This window comes from Diuraphis noxia, unplaced genomic scaffold (assembly GCF_037042655.1).
Source record: "Diuraphis noxia isolate RWA-SAM2 unplaced genomic scaffold, SU_Dnox_SAM2 contig0004, whole genome shotgun sequence".
In the NCBI taxonomy this organism is placed as follows: Eukaryota; Metazoa; Arthropoda; class Insecta; order Hemiptera; family Aphididae; genus Diuraphis; species Diuraphis noxia.
In genome coordinates, this window is record NW_028301714.1 from 27,448,799 (window position 1) to 27,467,600 (window position 18,802).

The 18,802-nt window shown below is 27.0% G+C and overlaps 2 protein-coding genes across 2 annotated transcripts; one reads left to right on the forward strand and one right to left on the reverse strand.

Moving 5' to 3' along the window:
- Positions 1-221: 221 nt before the first annotated feature.
- On the forward strand, positions 222-17,974 carry Ndf (Nucleosome-destabilizing factor). The gene is made up of 12 exons (XM_015511448.2): positions 222-409; positions 537-573; positions 1,309-1,388; positions 1,592-1,727; positions 1,786-1,878; positions 5,182-5,427; positions 5,493-5,666; positions 16,864-16,974; positions 17,038-17,139; positions 17,246-17,408; positions 17,470-17,649; positions 17,716-17,974. Exons 1-12 carry the CDS (start codon positions 369-371, stop codon positions 17,913-17,915), a joined length of 1,563 nt encoding a protein of 520 aa, XP_015366934.1. The 5' UTR covers positions 222-368; the 3' UTR covers positions 17,916-17,974.
- On the reverse strand, positions 10,181-13,008 carry LOC107163850 (uncharacterized). The gene is made up of 4 exons (XM_015511449.2): positions 12,848-13,008; positions 11,356-12,781; positions 11,168-11,287; positions 10,181-10,390 (listed from the first exon to the last, which is right to left on the reverse strand). Exons 2-3 carry the CDS (start codon positions 12,768-12,770, stop codon positions 11,203-11,205), a joined length of 1,500 nt encoding a protein of 499 aa, XP_015366935.2. The 5' UTR covers positions 12,771-12,781; positions 12,848-13,008; the 3' UTR covers positions 10,181-10,390; positions 11,168-11,202.
- Positions 17,975-18,802: the final 828 nt, after the last annotated feature.

The following is an 18,802-nucleotide window of genomic DNA, read 5'->3' on the forward strand; positions in this document are numbered from 1 at the left end:
GAGATTTAATCTATGCTATGGTAATAGCCGTTTGTTGTTAAATATTGTTGAGCGCGCGCGCGGGCTAACGAACAGGCCACAACGTTTTGCCGCGAAAAGGACGCTGCGTCCGAATAACGGCCGTCGCGGCTGTAGCGTTGGCTGCACTGGCAACGACGATAACGTTCGTCTGCGCGGGACAACGGGTAGGGAGCAGTTTGCTGAGCGTCTCCCTCTTCCCCGTAAGACTAACAACACGGACACGCCGCAGCCGCCATTATTTTCGACTACCGTCTCTCGCCGATGTCATATCGTCAGTAGCTGCTCTGTGTTTGATTATTTGAAAATTTTTATTCTCTTGACCTGCCGTACGTCTCTGGAAATTGAAAATGTCTACCAAATGGAGTTACGAAATTAATGATTTAGTTTGGTGAGTATCTTAAGCAATGCCTCGACTTATAGATGATGTTTTTTAATATTTACGTGAATATATGAAAAAGAGCGCGATTTATTACGACGGCGTCGATAATGACCATTTTAATTTTTTCTGTTCACAGGGCCAAGATGAAGGGCTTCCCGCCATGGCCAGGACGCGTGAGTATTTTTTCTTTGTTTTATAATATTATCAAGTATTAATATTTTAATTTTTTTTAATATTATTTTATTATAATGTATGTTGCATACTTAATCATTATTATTATCATTGTTATACGCTCGTCGATTTATATGTTTTGGTGCGTCGGGCGCATATATTTTAAGAAAATGTCATAGTTTACCCTCCCTCGACATCGCTCACGAATCATTGATCTGTAGTGCATTATAGTTTTGCTTTTTGTATACAGTCGGCTATGCAGACCCTTGCTGATTTTTGTTGCCCTCCACCATGTATGTTCTTTTTTTTACCCGAATATAGTCTGTTAATGTGTGAATTGTTGATCAACCATATGTGTTCTACACACATACTTTATTATCCGTGTTGTACTTTAATATGCGTTATTGTGGTTGTTTAGATTGGACTGGGAGGAATGTGGTGACTGTATCCTACAAATATAATCTAATAGTACCTTCAAGGGTACCTACCTAAAGATAATCATTTAATATTTTTAATTTGTTACTGCCTCCCCTAATAATGTAAATAAGAGCATATCCTGTTCAGTTAAGATGGTGTAGTTAATGGAATGTCCTGGCATTACGTTGTTAAAATTTGATATTGTTATGTTACTTTCTCTTGTATGAATGTGTGTTTACAAAGCACTCAGTTTTTGATCTTGGAGTTATTATATTTATACATTTGAACTGTTATTTTAACAAGCGTTTTGTTAATTTTAGGTGAGCGAGCCAACTGTACAGCTGGTTAAGAAACCTAAAAAGAATTGCAAATGTATTTTTTTCTTTGGTTCTAATAATTAGTAAGTTAAAATTGTATACATTTTTAGAGATAACCATTTTTTTTTAACACTTGTGTTTTTTTATTAATTTTGGATAGTTATGTAATAAACTTAACTGTTTGTTAATATTCATTTGTTAGCCTATTCTGTGGCGAATAGTAATAAATTCTAAGAGCTGCCTGTATTAAATTTTATATCATTAATTAGACAATTTTTTTGTTTAGTGCCTGGATTGAACTGGGATGTTTAAAACCATACTTTCAGTTTAAAGACACTTTGAGCTATAGTTGTAAAAATACACTATTTAAAGAAGCTTGTAAGGCAATTGAACAGCATATTGTAGAAAACAATACTGATCAAGTGAGTATTTTTATTAACTTGTTATTTTTATCAATATTTAATTAAATTATAATTTTAGGGACTAAATAATGGATTATCTGAAGCTGAGTCAAGATTTGAAAACTTGGTTCAAAACGAAACTCCAACCTTTCAACCCGAGAAATCTAAAATCGTATGTATTCAATAATAGTTTAAACAGTTGAATACAGATTATAGCTATTTGATGTTATTAAATAGCTACAATCATTCAAACCTTAAATTTTATATCAGCAACTGTTATTAGACATGGATGTTAATTCTTCAAAACCTATCATAATGTCCTACAAATATTATATCCTTATGACCTAACTAAAATCTTTAAAAATGGCCTCATAATAAAGTTACTAAAAATATTTATTGATTTTAATATTTCTAAACAGTGATTTAGATTTAGATTTGAATATCATAATTTATTGTAAACTAAAAAAACAATTAAAAATTGTCTTAATTATTTTTTTTTAATGGGCTGGTAAAATAAGATAAAGTTTAATAATAAATCTAATCTATACATTAAAAAAGTACAAAACCTAATACCTTTTTTCATTATTAAATAGATTTTATGATTGATGTTACAAAGTTAAGAGGATATCATCTCACCATTTGTTTCTCTCTGACCCATATGAAATATGGCCAGTTTGCTATTAACAGATTTTACTTTGTATTGTTAACTTCATTATTAGAGTGAATTTATCTGATACCAAGCTTAAAAGTAAGAACATTATCTATGTCTCTTGTTTTGTTTTTTACAATGTTTTAATTTTTAAGTTACTTAAGAATATCATGAATTTTGTATTAAAATATAAATAATGATCATAACTTGCTTAATAAGTGAAATTTGTGAAAAACTAATAAAAATATTCAGGTTAAATATTTACCCTCTACATTTAATGATATGCTAAATCTAACGACATAAAATACTGCCTTACTTAAATATTATATAGTATCCATATTTATGATGGAGATGCAATGGAAAATGAGATCCTCTTAACAACAAAAATATAATGTTAATACTTATCTGAATCAAATACTACTATTTTAATATTTTGTTTTATATGTGCCTTAACTTTCAATTACAATGATATTATTCAATGTTTATACTCATAGAATGGAAGTTTGTTGAGGTTATACATTTAATAAAACATTAGTGGTACACAACTGATATGCTTCATAAGTATTATATATTAATAGAACTTTGTATGCTAACAATTATAATAAACAACTAGATTATTGTTACTGCTTCAACGTGCACTACAAGATACCCAATTTCAAGTTTATTGATCTTTAAAATAACTTAACCTAACTTTTCATTATAAATTAATTAAAAAATATAAATTAGATAAGTGAAGACTATATGTATTTAATTTTAATATTAAAGTGTTAGCGATTTGTATGAAAGTAATTAGTTACATAATTTTGTTTAGCTAAATTTTCAGGGATAATCATTAAGAGGATATTACTACGACGGCTTGTGTTGTCTTTGTCTTACAAATTTAAAATATAGTAATAGCTGTTTTGTGTGTAAAATAACTGAGAAGACTATAGTCATAACTGAGTAACCAAATTTACACCACATCAAAAAGAGAACTTTGGCCATGAAATATAGTTTGTTTTTTCAATATAAAAAAAAATAAAATTTTTCAAGTTATAAATACAAAAACAATGGGTTAGTATAAATGTTATCAAAAAAAAAAAAAAAACTAATAATGTTAATGTTAAAAAATGATAATGTTTTCAATTATATTTTATATCAATTTGGAGTCCGAACTATGTTATACCCTGGATGGTTTTATCACGCATAAAACAGATTTGCTATGTTGTATATTTGTAAGACATACATAATATATGCAGGTGTAGCGTCCTCTTGAGGAATATTTTTTATAATTAATGTTAGAAATGTAAAAATAATTTAAATATTACTTAAAATCAGATTTGATACCGGTATCCTTTGAATGCACATACAGATGTTGAAATATTATGATGGATCAGATTTGAAAAGAAAAATCCTGTAGTTGTAGGTAGCCTATTAGCCAAGTTTCTATAAAATAAAATTTGATTATAACTATTAGGAACACGGAAAGTATTTGGCCAGCCATATTAGAATGCGCGCGCCGCGGTGGGTCACATATTTGATAACATTAGTGTTAAATAATTTACAATTTTTCTTGAAACTAAAAACAAAAAATTAGAAATCAAGAAATTAATGAAAATACAATTTTGAAATGTCAATATTTTCAGAAAAATAAACTACAAAATCGCTATTTTTAATTATTTTGGAAATAATTTAATAAAAAATTTATTTTTTAACTTTTTTACCAAAACCATTAAAATAAATTAAAATATGAAATAATTGTTGTTCTTATTCTGTGGGCCTTATTACAAAACCAGAATTTTGATATCACCATTATTTAGGGAGATATCGCAATGGGTAAATCCTCACAGGACACCTTGTATATAAATTTACTATACATAATATATAAGTCAGTGTCAAGTATGCTACTGTGTAATTGGTTAAAACTTGTGAGTCGTGAGGGAAAAAGGTTGGGGAAATGCTGTTTTAGATTCTGAGCGTTGTAAATTAATATTTACAATGGTCAATGGATGAGAATTTTTTAAATTTTTTTTTTTTGTCATTTGTGGATATTTTAAAGTGCTCTTATTTTTGAAATCACCAACTTTTTAATAGATAAGTGAAAATTAATTTTTTTTTTTTTTTGTCGTAACTCAAAAATTGATGACTTGTCATTTTAAATTTTCAGTAAATAATGAATATTCAAATAACCATTTTTTAAATGTTTTGGCTGTTTTTATGCTATAACCTTGAGAAAATGTTATAATATTATTAATTTTCGTTCAGTAATAGTCATAAAAGTTTTAATTTTCACAGCTTATATTAGACATTTTTAAAGAGTTTTCCCAATAAGTTATTCTGCCTTTAAAAAAATTTTTGAATTAATTATTTATACAATTATACGAGAATGGCCTAATGTTTCAGCTCAAAATCTTTTTTTATGTATAGTGTTTTACTATGCATTAGAATATATAATAAAAAATTATTTAAAGTGGCTAAAACGTCACATAAGTTTTGCTACTATAGCCATCAGATTTGGAGTGGATTAAGGTTAATTGAGGAATATATAATTTTTTATGTGGGGCTATTTTATGTAGGATTTATTGTATTCATTTAGGAACTGGCGATTGCCAGACAGTGCCAGACTTGCTCACAGCTAAAGTACACTTAGTGACTACAGTCAATTACCACTATATATTAAGGCACCTTTCAATAGATTTCATTATAATACCTGTTAACAATATATATTTCTACTCTCCATTATGTTTTAAAAGTTAACGCTTGTTATGATTCCTAAATGTTAGTAAAATACATTGCAATTTTGCTATGTTGATCAAAATATATTTTAAGTTAACTATTAATTTTCAGTCAAACGTTCGTAATGCTTCAACACCACTACCTGAGAAAGTTAAAAAAAGGCGTTCAAAACAAGTTGAATCTACCTCTAATGGGCCTACTAAGGATAAACCTAAAAAACCCCGTTTAAACTCAAGAGTTGGTAAATCTGAAGTCAATAATACTGATATACTTACAAATCTTGGATTGACGAACAACCATACAAGTCCGCTTCGAAGGAATAATACTTTATTAGACAGACCTGAAGTAACAACTCCGGTAACTATAAAAATAATTGTCCATTTTTTTGTCATTTTACTTAAAGAGGTATGCAATAATTACAGGAAACGACCACAGTAGATACATCAAAAGTATCCAAAACTTTATTGAAAAAGAAAGTCAAACCATCTAGTTTGAAATTTGGATTCATTGGTTTGGGCAATATGGGATCAGGAATTGTTAAAAATCTTTTGAATTCTGGACATGATGTGATCGTTTGGAATAGATCTCCAGACAAGGTAAGACATATATTTATTTTAAATAATTAGAAAAACTCATAGTAGTATTTAACACATGTTTTAAGAATATTAATATACTATTTATCAAATTTAGAGTTTAAGTTCTATTATTTAAATCTCTAGTATTCACAAAATGTATTTCTACATTTTTTATATTCAGTATAAAATATGTTTCGTCAGAGTCTTAATATATTTAATTTAATAAAAAAATTTATGTACACTTTCAAACATGTAACTGATACAGAAGTTTGTAAACAATCAGGCACCTAATTAATGTTATTCAAAAATAATTGAGTAGTATAAAATTCTATTCCAGTGTTTGACAACAGTTGTGACACTGAAATAGACTAAACATGGCGCAAAATACTTAACGAAAACGTTTTTGATTTACAAAATAGAATTGGTAAGATAAAATATAGATAAAGCCTTTTCTATTAGAACTTTTCATTTCCATTTCGCTAAGTTAAAATCCTTCTAAAACCTTCAAATGCGTTGCATACAAAGGTTGAAAACACTGTTGTAGAGGTTTAATCTTTTGGAAAGTTAACATTTAAAATTTTTAATTCCATAATCAAATAAAACATATCATCAGTGGTGAATAATATATTCGAAATTTTAATAAATTAATTTTATACTTTTAACATAATCTTGATTACAATTTTAAACACAAAATAGTAGTTTTAGATTCTGAGCGGAGAGATGAATGTATTGATTTTACCATGCTGTGTTTTTTTTTTTTTTTTGTGTGTGTGTCTGTCATCACGTTTTGGGGCAGTAAAAATGCTTCGATTTTTGACTTCAGTACCTCGTTCGATCAGAAAGTGAATCTAGTTGGTACTTTGGGGGTCAAAAGTAAAAAATTCTTAATACTTTTCTAAATAATTGAGAAAAACAAACTAAAAATAAAGGGAAAAACAGGAAATTTTACGCACACTCATTTTTCGACAAAATCGATTTTGGTTTTTGATGTAACTTTAAAACAAATGACCATAGGTACATACAATTTTCACCTAATGTTTATATAAGTATATTCTATCCACCATGCAATTTTCAAAAAATTTCGACTTAAGTTGAACTATTCATAGGCATTTCAAATTTCGATCATTATTATTTTTTTTTAAATTAATATCGATAAAAATTTATTTGTTAGGCAGAAAAGCTTGAAAATTTAATACAAGGCTCTTAACATATTGTTACAGTAGCAGTTGAAAAATAAAAGAAATTCATAGTCACCATTTTTTTTATAAGCATTCAAAGTTTGAATTTCGACAAAATACTTAAAAATCACAAATTATTTTAAGCTAGAAATTCATAAAAAATTTTCTTTTTAAATCTAAGATTTAAAAATTTAATACAAGATTCCTTACAAGTTTTTCAATCTTTATCACAAATAAAAATTCCACCAGAAATTCAAATTAAATTTTTATGAGTATTTGAAATTTAAATTTTTACAACATTGGATTTTCACTTTTAGCGATTTCCTTATTTTGGTGTAACTCTAAAACAAATTACCGCAGATACTTGAAATTTTGACTGAATGTTTATATAGGAGTTTTTATATATTTGATAAAATTTTCAAAATATTTAGATGCAATTGTGTTTTGAGCTGTTTACTGACATTTTAATTTTTCAACTTTTTTAGTTTTTTTTTTTAAAATATCGATAAAAATTTATTTGTTCGGTAGAAAAGCTTGAAAATTTAATACACGGCTTCTAACACATTGTAACAATAGAAGTTCAAAAATATTAAAAATTCGTAGGCACGATTTTTTTTTATAAGCATTTAAAGTTCAAATTTTGACTAAATACGTAAAAATTACGGCAATGTTCAAATTATCTTAGATAGAAATTCATAAAAGTTTTTCTTTTTAATTCTAAGATTTGAAAATTTAATACAAGGCTCCTAACATATTTTTACAATAGAAGTTGAAATTTAAAAGAAAAACATAGTCACAATTTTTTTTTTACAAGCATTCAAAGTTTGAATTTTGACAACATATGTAAAAATCACGAAAATTCGCAAATTATTTCAAACTAGAAATTCATTAAAAAATTTCTTTTTAAATCTAAGATTTGAAATTTTTAATAATCTATAATATATCCTAGACAGATAAGCCGTCTTCGCTCAGAATCGTTTTTTGTATACAATGATATAATATCATTGGATTCAAATTTAATTCCATCCATTACAGTAACCTACTGTACAGCAGAGCGACATACACGGCTTGCCCGCCTTTTTTCTATTTAAATTAAAGTAAATTGTATTTGATGATCGAAAATATATCACTCCATTTAAGAGGACGCTACACCCGCATGTATTGTCTCCGTCTTACAAGTGCGTAACATTGCAAAAACTGTTTCGCGCGGGAAAGAACCGAGAAGGCTACAGCTATAACTAAGAAACGAAATTTTCACCACATAATAAGGAGAACATTTACTGTGCAACGTTGTTTTCAATTTTTCGATATCACAAATAGAAAAAAAGTTCTTATTGTTTCAAAATGCATTATTTTTGCATTTTTCAAAATCGAATAACTTGTTTTTCAGTTCTAATATCAAAAAAATAAAAACAATGTTGCACAGTCGAAATTCCCTTTTATCTGTGGTGAGAATTTCGTTTTTTAGTTATGACTGTAGCCTTCTCGGTTCTTTCCCGCGCGAAACAGTTTTTGCAATGTTACGTACTTGTAAGACGGAGACAACACATGCGGGTGTAGCGTCCTCTTAAAATCTCAAGTTTTATTTTTGATTTTCTGAGTGAAGTGATGGATATCTATAAATTTATTTTGTAATTCTTAATATTTTTTTGGTGATAAAAATGTGTCAAATTTCAAAATTTCATTAAAGATTATTTTTTTCATTTGACTGTAGTACAAAACGTATAATTATGTTCTTTGTTTGCTGTATTTTGTGTTATATTACTCGCTTATAAAATATAAACTTTGCAGGAAGTCACTTCACTAACCATATTCACCCCTTTTCTAGATTCTAAGCAGAGGTACAAAAGTATTGCTTTTACAATGTGTATACATGATAAGTAGTTGAAATGATACGTTCATTTTAAATTTTTAGGGAAGAAGTGATTTTAGTTTTAAATATGTATCCAATTGTATTTTCTAGAGGTTAAATAGATAATTTATAATAATTTTTTTAAGTGTAAGAAAAAAAACTTTTGGTTAAGTGATTTTTATATTTTATCGTCAGCCCAAGACCATAAATACTTGAAATTTCTACTAAATGAGCATAATAATTATTTAAACTTGAGTTATTTATAAAATTTGAAATTTTATATTTTTTTTAATTCAACGTACTTGTGTAATTATTATTACTTTTAGCTGAGTCAAAAAACTACATTTTTAGCATTTTAAGTATAATTTTTCTAAAGTTATCAAAATCATGAAAAATTACAAATTATTTTTGAAATTTGAGAAAAATTTCAGTTTTTAAGATTCTAAATTACAAATAAAATGTCTTGTAAGTAATTTCTATTGCAACAAAAAATATTGAATAGTTCTTTTTTTTAATGGATATAATATTAAATTTAAATTTGGAAGAAATTAATTATTTAAATAAAGAATGCTAGTTTAGATACTTTCAAAACTAGTTTTTACTAATTCAATTAGTGGATTGAGACTGCCCACAACTACCCTACTTTTAAAATGTTAAACATCTCTTACTCACCCTAAACTGCTGGCTCCTTATATACGCTCCAAACGTTTAATGCTCAATGATTGTAGCTGCCAGCTGTGACACCTACTGACCTCTAAACATATTCATCTGAACAACAAGCTTCTTATACACAAAATGCTATTTAAACCAATATAGTTCTATGGAATACAGCTCAGGGGGTCATCAAAATCTACTAAAATCAATAGAATACAAACCTATCAATCCCAAACTTTGAGGACAAATCACTAAATCACCTTATTACGTTTCCAATCACACACTCACAATATCTCCAAACTCTTAGTTGCAGACGTGGCTAAAATACACTACAAAAGATGCCATAACGGTCTTTTAATAAACCAGAGAAACCTACTCATGCACGATAGCCCTTCACTGACTATCCCTGAAAATTCTTCTAAACGGCTACTATTTATTTCGTCTTTATCTTTTTTTCTATCTATTCCCCAGTTTCTCATTTTTGTAATACATAAATAGTACAATAAATTTATTATAACAGCAAGATTTAATATTTTATACTATTAACTTAGTAATAATGGCTGACTAACAATTTTTCCTCAGAATTATTTTTCTTATACAATGATTTATGAATGAATTTAAATTTAGCACATACATTACTCTGACTTACTCAATGTTTAAGGTCATCTCCTTGTTTTTAGTATATTTAATTTAACTGTTAAAATTAATATTTTTGAAAAACACTTAATAAATAGAACTATTTAATTAAATATTGTTCTTAATCAGATAAATATGATGTTCATAATTACCTATTAGACATCAATTTTTCTATTGTAGTAGAGGATATTAAAATCATTTTGTTCTTTATTCGATTTAATAAATATCCATTATTTTATTTTATCATACAAAAATAATACAAAAATCTACATTTTATAGATATTGAAAAATAATAATATGGAAATAATATTTTTATTATTATTTATTACATACATAACTTTTATCTTTAATGTATGCAGTTTCCAACTTAATACCAGTTCCGTGAGTAAAACTAGCTGATACTCCAAACATGGATTAATATTGACCTACATAAAACATATAATATTGCTGTTAATTTCCTTGAAATCTTAAATTATAATATTAATTGATTTAAAATCAATATAATTAATATTATGTGACAATTCTATTTTTAATTTTGTTACTTTTTTAGAAGCAGAACCCAACATTTTGAGAACCATAACTTATTGTTTTGTGGTTTCTTGTCAGGTTAGATTATTACCTATCTTCTAACAATTTTATAGTTTTACTAAAAATTATTTTATTATTTTTATTTTTATCAATATTGGCTAAATTATCAATAATAATTTATGAATTTAAACTAGGTATTTGTTACAATTAATATTTTTATATTATTGATAGTAAAGTGGAACACAAAAGAACAGTTATGTTTCTATTATAAATATTATTTATAATTTTAATATATAAATTTACGAACTATAATTATATTTATGCTATTTTATGATACAATTATTTACATTTTATTACTGAATTAATTTTTGCGTTATACTTAAACATAAATTGAATTAGTTAATACAGAAATTATTTTTCAAACATTTAACTATTTATTTAAATTTATACACTTGATAGTTTTATTACAAATACATACAATTATATTATTGTTTTTTATTCAAACAATTTAAATATATATATTTAGTTTTTTTTGTAGTATTGAAAATATAGCTCAACAAATGTTTTATATATCTATTATATTTATGAGCTAATAAAATTGTCAGTAAATTTATTTTCGGTACTATTTTAAGAATAAATTTAACAATTTTATGTAAAATCAAATAAAAAATTACCATTAGACAATATTTCTTGGAACAATTATCTTTAACTAAACATCTGCTGGAAAAATTGTTGGTTTTTCTGTAGATCCCATTTCTGTTTCTGTCTGTTGACTTTTTTTTATACAATTCAGTCTATAACATAATTATAAACATTATTAACAATAAACTAAAAAAAAAACAAAAACAAAAATTATACTAACCTTACTAATAATAGCTTGAGAGCACAACATAAAATAGTTAGCATTAAAAATCCTAATGCTGAAGATATTCCTAATAACAGTGCATTTATTTTGATACTGAAAAATACTCCACTGTCTAGATGTACTTCCACTAGTTTAGAACTGTTTCCATATTTATTTGATACATAGCATGTATAGTTACCAATATGAGTTCTTAGCATTCGTAGAATATTTAAAGATCCATTTTTGTGAATTGAAAGCGATTGACTAACTATTTGATTTAGATCCCAGTTATGGACATTTGGATGGTGTGATATATTTATATCAGCTTGTTTATTTTCATGAAATGTTAATCCACCTGGCACTAACCAAGTGATTGACGGAAATGGATTTCCATAAGCCATACAATTAATTATTCCTTTTTTGGTTAACTGTAATGTAATAGGACTGTTTGTATAGTATATTTTTGGCGGGCAGTTAATTTCATTAAGTGTTTCAATAAAATTTGAATAATTTTCATAACCCGCTACAGTAGTTGTTGTATTATTGAACCATTGGCTAAACCATCCATTTTGACAATTTGGCTGAATTTGTGTATTTGACATTTGTAACTGTTGTAGGTTTTTAAGAGAAACAATATTGGATGGTAATGAATCAATTATTCCACAGTTGTTAAGTTCTATAATTTTGATGTTTGGTGATGAACTGATGAAATCGTTATCAATTGATGTTAAATGTGTACAGTTATTCAGCTTAACACTATATAGATTTAAATGTTCACCAAAGGAACTTTGATTGAGATTTCTTATCCCACAATTTTGAATACTCAGGTATTCCAGTTTGTACAAGTTTGCAATTGAATTTTTATCTAGTACAGATAAATTTGGATTACCTATACTAAGGTTTTTTAAATTGATTGTGTATTTGAAGAAATTCTCTGATATTGAATTAAAATTATTATTTTCTAAAATGACTGTTCTCAGTGAGCTAACGTGTGAAAATAAATCGTCTGATAAAATGTTTAGTTGATTGTCAGACAGGTCTATGTACTCTAAAAGAGGACAGTTGTGAAACGTATCATCCGATAGTTTAAAAATATTGTTTCTAGATAAATCCAAGTACTTCAGATAATTTTGATACAACGCCTCCACTAATTTTATCTTACTTGCCACCCATGTAATTTCCTGCAGTTGTTTCCCATTTGCAAATGTGCTATTGTTGACTATCACGGCTGGAACGTCGTTGAAATGTACGACTTCTGTGCCGTACGGAAGAATGATTGTTCCATCTTGTTGTAACGTCATGCACGACACAGTGTTGTTTATGCATTTGCAAGCCATTTCGTTATCGCATACGGTGGACAGCGCGCCCAGTGCATTCGTGAGTTTAGAAAGTATAAGTATGATGGTCGTCAAAATGATCGTAAATGAATCCATTTTCGAGTTATCTGAAACATTTCATGTTCAATAAGAATAGGGTTTGAAAATATTATTCAAATGTTTTATGCGTTTACCTTTTAATATGTCTTATATGCCGGTTGGATCTCATTTGTGCCGAGTTATCGGACACTTTTCTCGGATAAATGTTGAGAAAAATTAGAATCATAAAATGTTGTCGGCCGCGTAACGTTTGAAAAAAGATATAAGGATACTGAGTAGTGAGTACTGTCGAACGACGGTATTAAACGCTGTGAAGCCAGTTTCTTTGATGACTCAGTGTGGCCAACCGCGCCAACGACGACCGTCTTGTGGGTGCACTGTCGAGCGCGTGCCAACAGCGATTTATAACCGTCAACATAGTCATTGAACAAGAGAGTAGGACGCAACGAATAACGATCGTTATTCGTTATAAATGTATACTGTATACGCATCGAAGAAATTCAAGAAATGAAGAGCGGATAGTGGGTTACCTAAACGATCGAATAGATATAACAACTGTATTTAATATTTTCATTATGTTCATTCGTATTTCATAACAATAGGTCATTATATAATTATTTCCAATTTATTTTTTCAATCATTTCGAATGTTAATTCTCTTAGATTTCAATGTTCAGTATGTTCACAAATTTTTAGAAGAACTCTAAAACCCGAATCGTGTATATAGATAAACTGGTTCATGGTCATATATTATATTATAATACCAAACAGAAATATTCAGCTTTAAAGCGGCTTTGCTGCTAAATAACGTAAATGTCATAAACCAATTTTTAAGAGCTTTCGATGCATAACGAAAACCGCTAGTGAATTAATACTGATCTTCGGGAAATCACGGTTGTGTTTATTTTTCAACAAAAAACCGCTCGAAACAACTTGTCTAAGCGGTTGCGGCACGTCACAGCTGCTTGTCTATCGCGGGATATTGTGGGCTTGTGGCAGAGTGGCGTGACGTGTCATATTATAATATTAATGAATAATAATTTCAACATACATGAACAGACAATCGGCAAAACAAGTGTGTGGTGCTTGTATCTGGAAAATATAGACTTCTTCAAGACGCAAAATAAATCGACGGACGTCTTATAGTCATCATATACGAACATAATGTCGTCGGATTACGATAAAAAAATCTGCAACTCATAATATGTCCTAATCTCCTAATTGGCTAGTTCTTAAAAGACCGGTGTATAACCATGTTTAAATTAATTTAATTAAAAAAAAAAAAAAAATTAATAATTATAATACATTGTAATAAATTATCTCGTCTGGAAAACCATTTACAATTATAGTTCTATTAATACTAATTTGAACTTTGACTGTGCATCCCATCCTTTTTTACTTAATTATATGTACCGCACTTTTTATGCTAAGGACTTTTTGGTAGTCCACCACTGCCGTCAACTCATAACCAAGTTATGTCATAAAAAGTGGAAAAGGCAAAATCTGATTCTAGAGATCAATTATGCAGATCTGAGGCGTCTTTCACGAGTCTCGCGGCTGCCACTAGTTTCTACACATTTTTAAAACACAATTTGTACATTCATAGATTATCCCAACTTTTTAACGATTAGTTAAACACGTGCCGTAGCGTATCGTATTCATCACTCGATGATTGTCTGTTTATGAACGTTGAAATTGATAAAAGACGTTACTAATTTTATAAAATTTAGCCTGTATTTTAAATAAAACTTGTTGATTTCCTTAATATGATATATTCTTGATGATTTAAAATATAAAATCCATAACCACTTAAAATATTTTAAAGTTACTACTTACTAGAAATATTATCAACGTTCTTACGGGATTAGATATTTTTAAATTTTTTAATTATCAAAGTTGAAATTCATCTTGCTCAGATACCCTAAAGTAAATAAAATACTTATCTTATATAACACGAGTTTATGAACTGTTATAGTTGCCAACCAAAAACTAAATAAAAGTAAAACACAAGTTAAGGTTAATTTATTGGATTCATGAATCTCTCCTCTATTTCATGGTTATTCGATCATATCAATTACCTAACCTAACCTTTTAAACAAATTTGGTTATATGATAGACAATATATATTTTATAATTAAATCCAAATTAATGAAATACAATAAATTATTTTAACAACATTTTTATATCCCTTTTTAATTTTTGATTAACTAATATTATTTTGTATGTATTTCAAATACTCGATAAGAATGCATTTTGTAGTTTATATTTTAAATACTTTTATTAATAACCATTTTACCACAAGGGAACAAAAGGGTGTAATTCATCTTAGCCGAGTTTTTAGTTTCCAATACATCTGTGTCGTGTCGTGTAGTGTCATGTTCTGTAGGTCACGAAGTAACTATGCCACTAACCTGTTCTATTTCTAAGTTCGAAATATACGTATACAACAATCTATAGTAGAAACCCGACTTCTAAGTTAATTATTAAATTTTTTATCAAATCATGCGAAGTAGTGTCCACCTTTTATGAAAAATTGTAATGTTCTAAGTTACTGCTGAATAATAATAATGTAATCATTCGTCAACACAAAATAACTTCAAATAGTTTCCGAATTTTTATATTTTAACCTGTAACCTATTAATATACTTTAAATCGGCTATTTTAAAACCAGTAGCCACACCAGGGTAAAATTATTATAGTGTTTTGTTTGTGTTTGATTTTGTAAGAACACAATTTGTGTGGCGTAGTATAAAAATTAAAAATAGAATACATCCCGAAATCTGTCAGAAGTCTATCGACTAAACACGTGACATTACCATATTAGTAGTAGTTTTAATGTGAAATGTTATGCAATTAAATTTATTAACTTATATAAAAATATAATTACATTGTTATCGACTTGAACGAAAAGTACCATAAACATATTGATATTATACGGTTTATAATTTAAGCGTTATGTGTGTTATCTAAAATTTGCTGCAGTATTGTTCTTTATTAAACGCCAAAATATTATTTTTTTATTATTACAATCAATTATTTACACTACTACAATATTATTATGTAAACACGGATTATCATTTATACGCAATGTTGTGGTACTTCAAAAATTATATTTAACATCAAATAGTTCTATATTATGTTTCAGCAGCTAATGATCTAATAATTATGAATAGTCACATCAATACATTACGCTGGTTAATCTATCTTGCACTTTAAGTTGTGGTAAAATAAACAATAATTTTTAGTGTTAAAAATACAACTATAGGTTAGCTTAAAAAAGATAAAATGATCAAAACCATTTTATGTTATTGTAATTAATTATACTAACTTCTACATTGTTCATATTAGTTATATTGTCTACCATATTACATGTATGGTATACAATATACATGGTACAATGCCACTATATTAGGTTAGGTTATGTTTATCTTACCTGATATATTGATCTTTCTACATTTCCTTCAAATTTATATATTATCCTTTGTTTGTTTTGTGATGAAATCTATTATTTCGATCTTTATTTATATTTTTGTGGCCAAAATGGTATGCGGTCATAAAAAATATTTATTGAAATAAAATAATATTATTTTAATATTTTTTAACCGTTTGAATATATATTTATATAATCATCTGTACCCATAAGATTTTAGTATTGAATAATACTTGGCCTTTTAACAGTCCTAACTAATAATATTTTAATAGTATATTGACATGTTAAGACTAGTAATTTATAAAAGATAAATAGTCTTAAGATTATTGTTAGATCTGTATATTATGATAAGTCGTTGATTGCCTTATTACTTATCATGTTATTCCTGTATTGAATATTGGATAAGTAGGTACTTGTTTTTATTTAAAATAAAACGTTTATAGTTACTATTTTAATGTTATGAAAATATAAATTGGTATTATTCTCAGCTATAGGTTCATGATTAAAATCTTATTTAACTGTATACGCTTATGTTTCTTTATCCTTTGTAAATAGTATATATCTGAGCATATAATATTAAGAATCTTATTGAATATGAATAATATGATAATTATTATAACTCAACAATAAAAACAGACATTTGTCTCTTGTTAATTTAACATTATTGCTCTAACTATGTATTATTTTATGAATAGCAAATTTATATTTTTTGAATTTATAGTGTCAAAAGTTTCAAGATATTGGAGCTTCAGTTGGATTAACTCCAGCTGATATTATAGGAGAAGCAGATATAACATTTTCTTGTGTTTCTGATCCACAAGTTGCTAAAGATGTAAGATAATATTAATATAATTATTTTTCTTTCATAATTAATTTTATTTGGTGATTTTTATAGATGGTATTTGGGAATTGTGGTGTACTTCCTGAAATAGATAAAACCAAAGGATATGTTGAAATGACTGGTATTGATCCAGAAACATCTCAAGATATTTGTGAGGTTTGTGCAAGTGAAATATTAAATATTTTTATACTAATAATATCATATTTCAATACATATAACTTATTTTATTTGATTATGATGTTATTATTACTGCTTATTACAGGCTATATTAAGTAGAGGCGGGCGTTATTTAGAAGCCATGATTCAGGGAAGTAAATTGAATGCAGAAGAAGGGGAATTAATTTGTTTGACAGCTGGTGATAAGTCTTTATTCGCTGATTGTGAATCAGCATTTTGTTCGTTTGCCAACAAATCAATGTATCTAGGTAAATTTAAATACATTTATTACATTGATTCATTTTATAAATTACTCTAATTATTTATTAGGTGATGTTGGAGCAGCCACAAAAATGAATTTGATTTTACATTCAATCAAAGCGGTAGCTTTAGCAGGATTGGCTGAAGGTATGGCTCTGGCTGATAGAGCTTGTATTCCGCAACAATCTATGCTGGAAATTCTAGAATTGACTTCATTAAACTCTCCATTGTTAATAGAAAAAGGAAACGGTATGTCCATCTTAATTTATATTTAGTTTTAATTAATATGAATTATATATTATCTGTTAATTATAGCTATGATGGTCGGTAATTTTCAAACACATCAAGCTTTAAAACATATTCAAAAGGACTTAAGTTTATCATTAAACTGGTCGGATATTTTGGAACAACCTTGTCCAGTGACGGCCAGTGTAAATGAAGTATTTAAACATGCAAAACGTTTAGGTTATAGTGATCATGATACAAGTGCCGTATATATCCGAACTAAATTTTGATTGATGGAACTTTTTCGATAATCTTAAATTTTTCCTTTTTTTTTTTTTTTTTTTTTTTTTGACATTAATGACATTTAGCAGATTGAATTTTTTCATATAACAATTTATTTTGTTGAAAATATAGATGAATAATAACTATTAATTTTTACTTTTAAAAAAAAAAAGAAAAAAATGTAAATATTAGAACTGTGAATATTACTTTGCATCCATCCCATTTATCTTATATTATAAATGTATTTTTTAAAGTTACTGATATAATTGTATGGAAAAAACATAATGGTAAATATAATATATTATATATGTATGTATATTTATGTATGTTTTGTTTCTATAAATATATATGTAAATGTTAATACATATAAAACAAAAAGTAATTATGGTTTTACCTGTTTAATTTTTTTTCTAAATTAATAATTGTTTAAATAGATGATTTATGATACTGTATTATGTGGACAAATGTGTTTAACAAAATTTTAATTTAATAATATACTTGGGATAAGTGAATATATAAAATGTTAACTTCTAGAAAGTTGTGTGAAATTTGATTTAAGAATATAACATGATATATTATTATAATTTGTATACTTGTAATTTGTAAATATTTATGGATTAATAATATTTTAATGACATAGAAATAGTTGTATAAGTTGGCTAAGGCATTAAAATAATTTTGGTTTGGCTATTCAGTATAGTAACAATTTAGAAAAATACTAATGGTTTTGCCTTAAATGTTTTATCTTATAATTTAATTTTAATTTTTTTAAATTAAGTAGTTTTAAAATAGTTTTAAACACTAAGAATGTATAATTCTACATTTATACTTGCTTATTAATTTTATAATTTTTTTTTTTTTTTTTGGATGGCTTTATTTAATTTGAACCAATAAA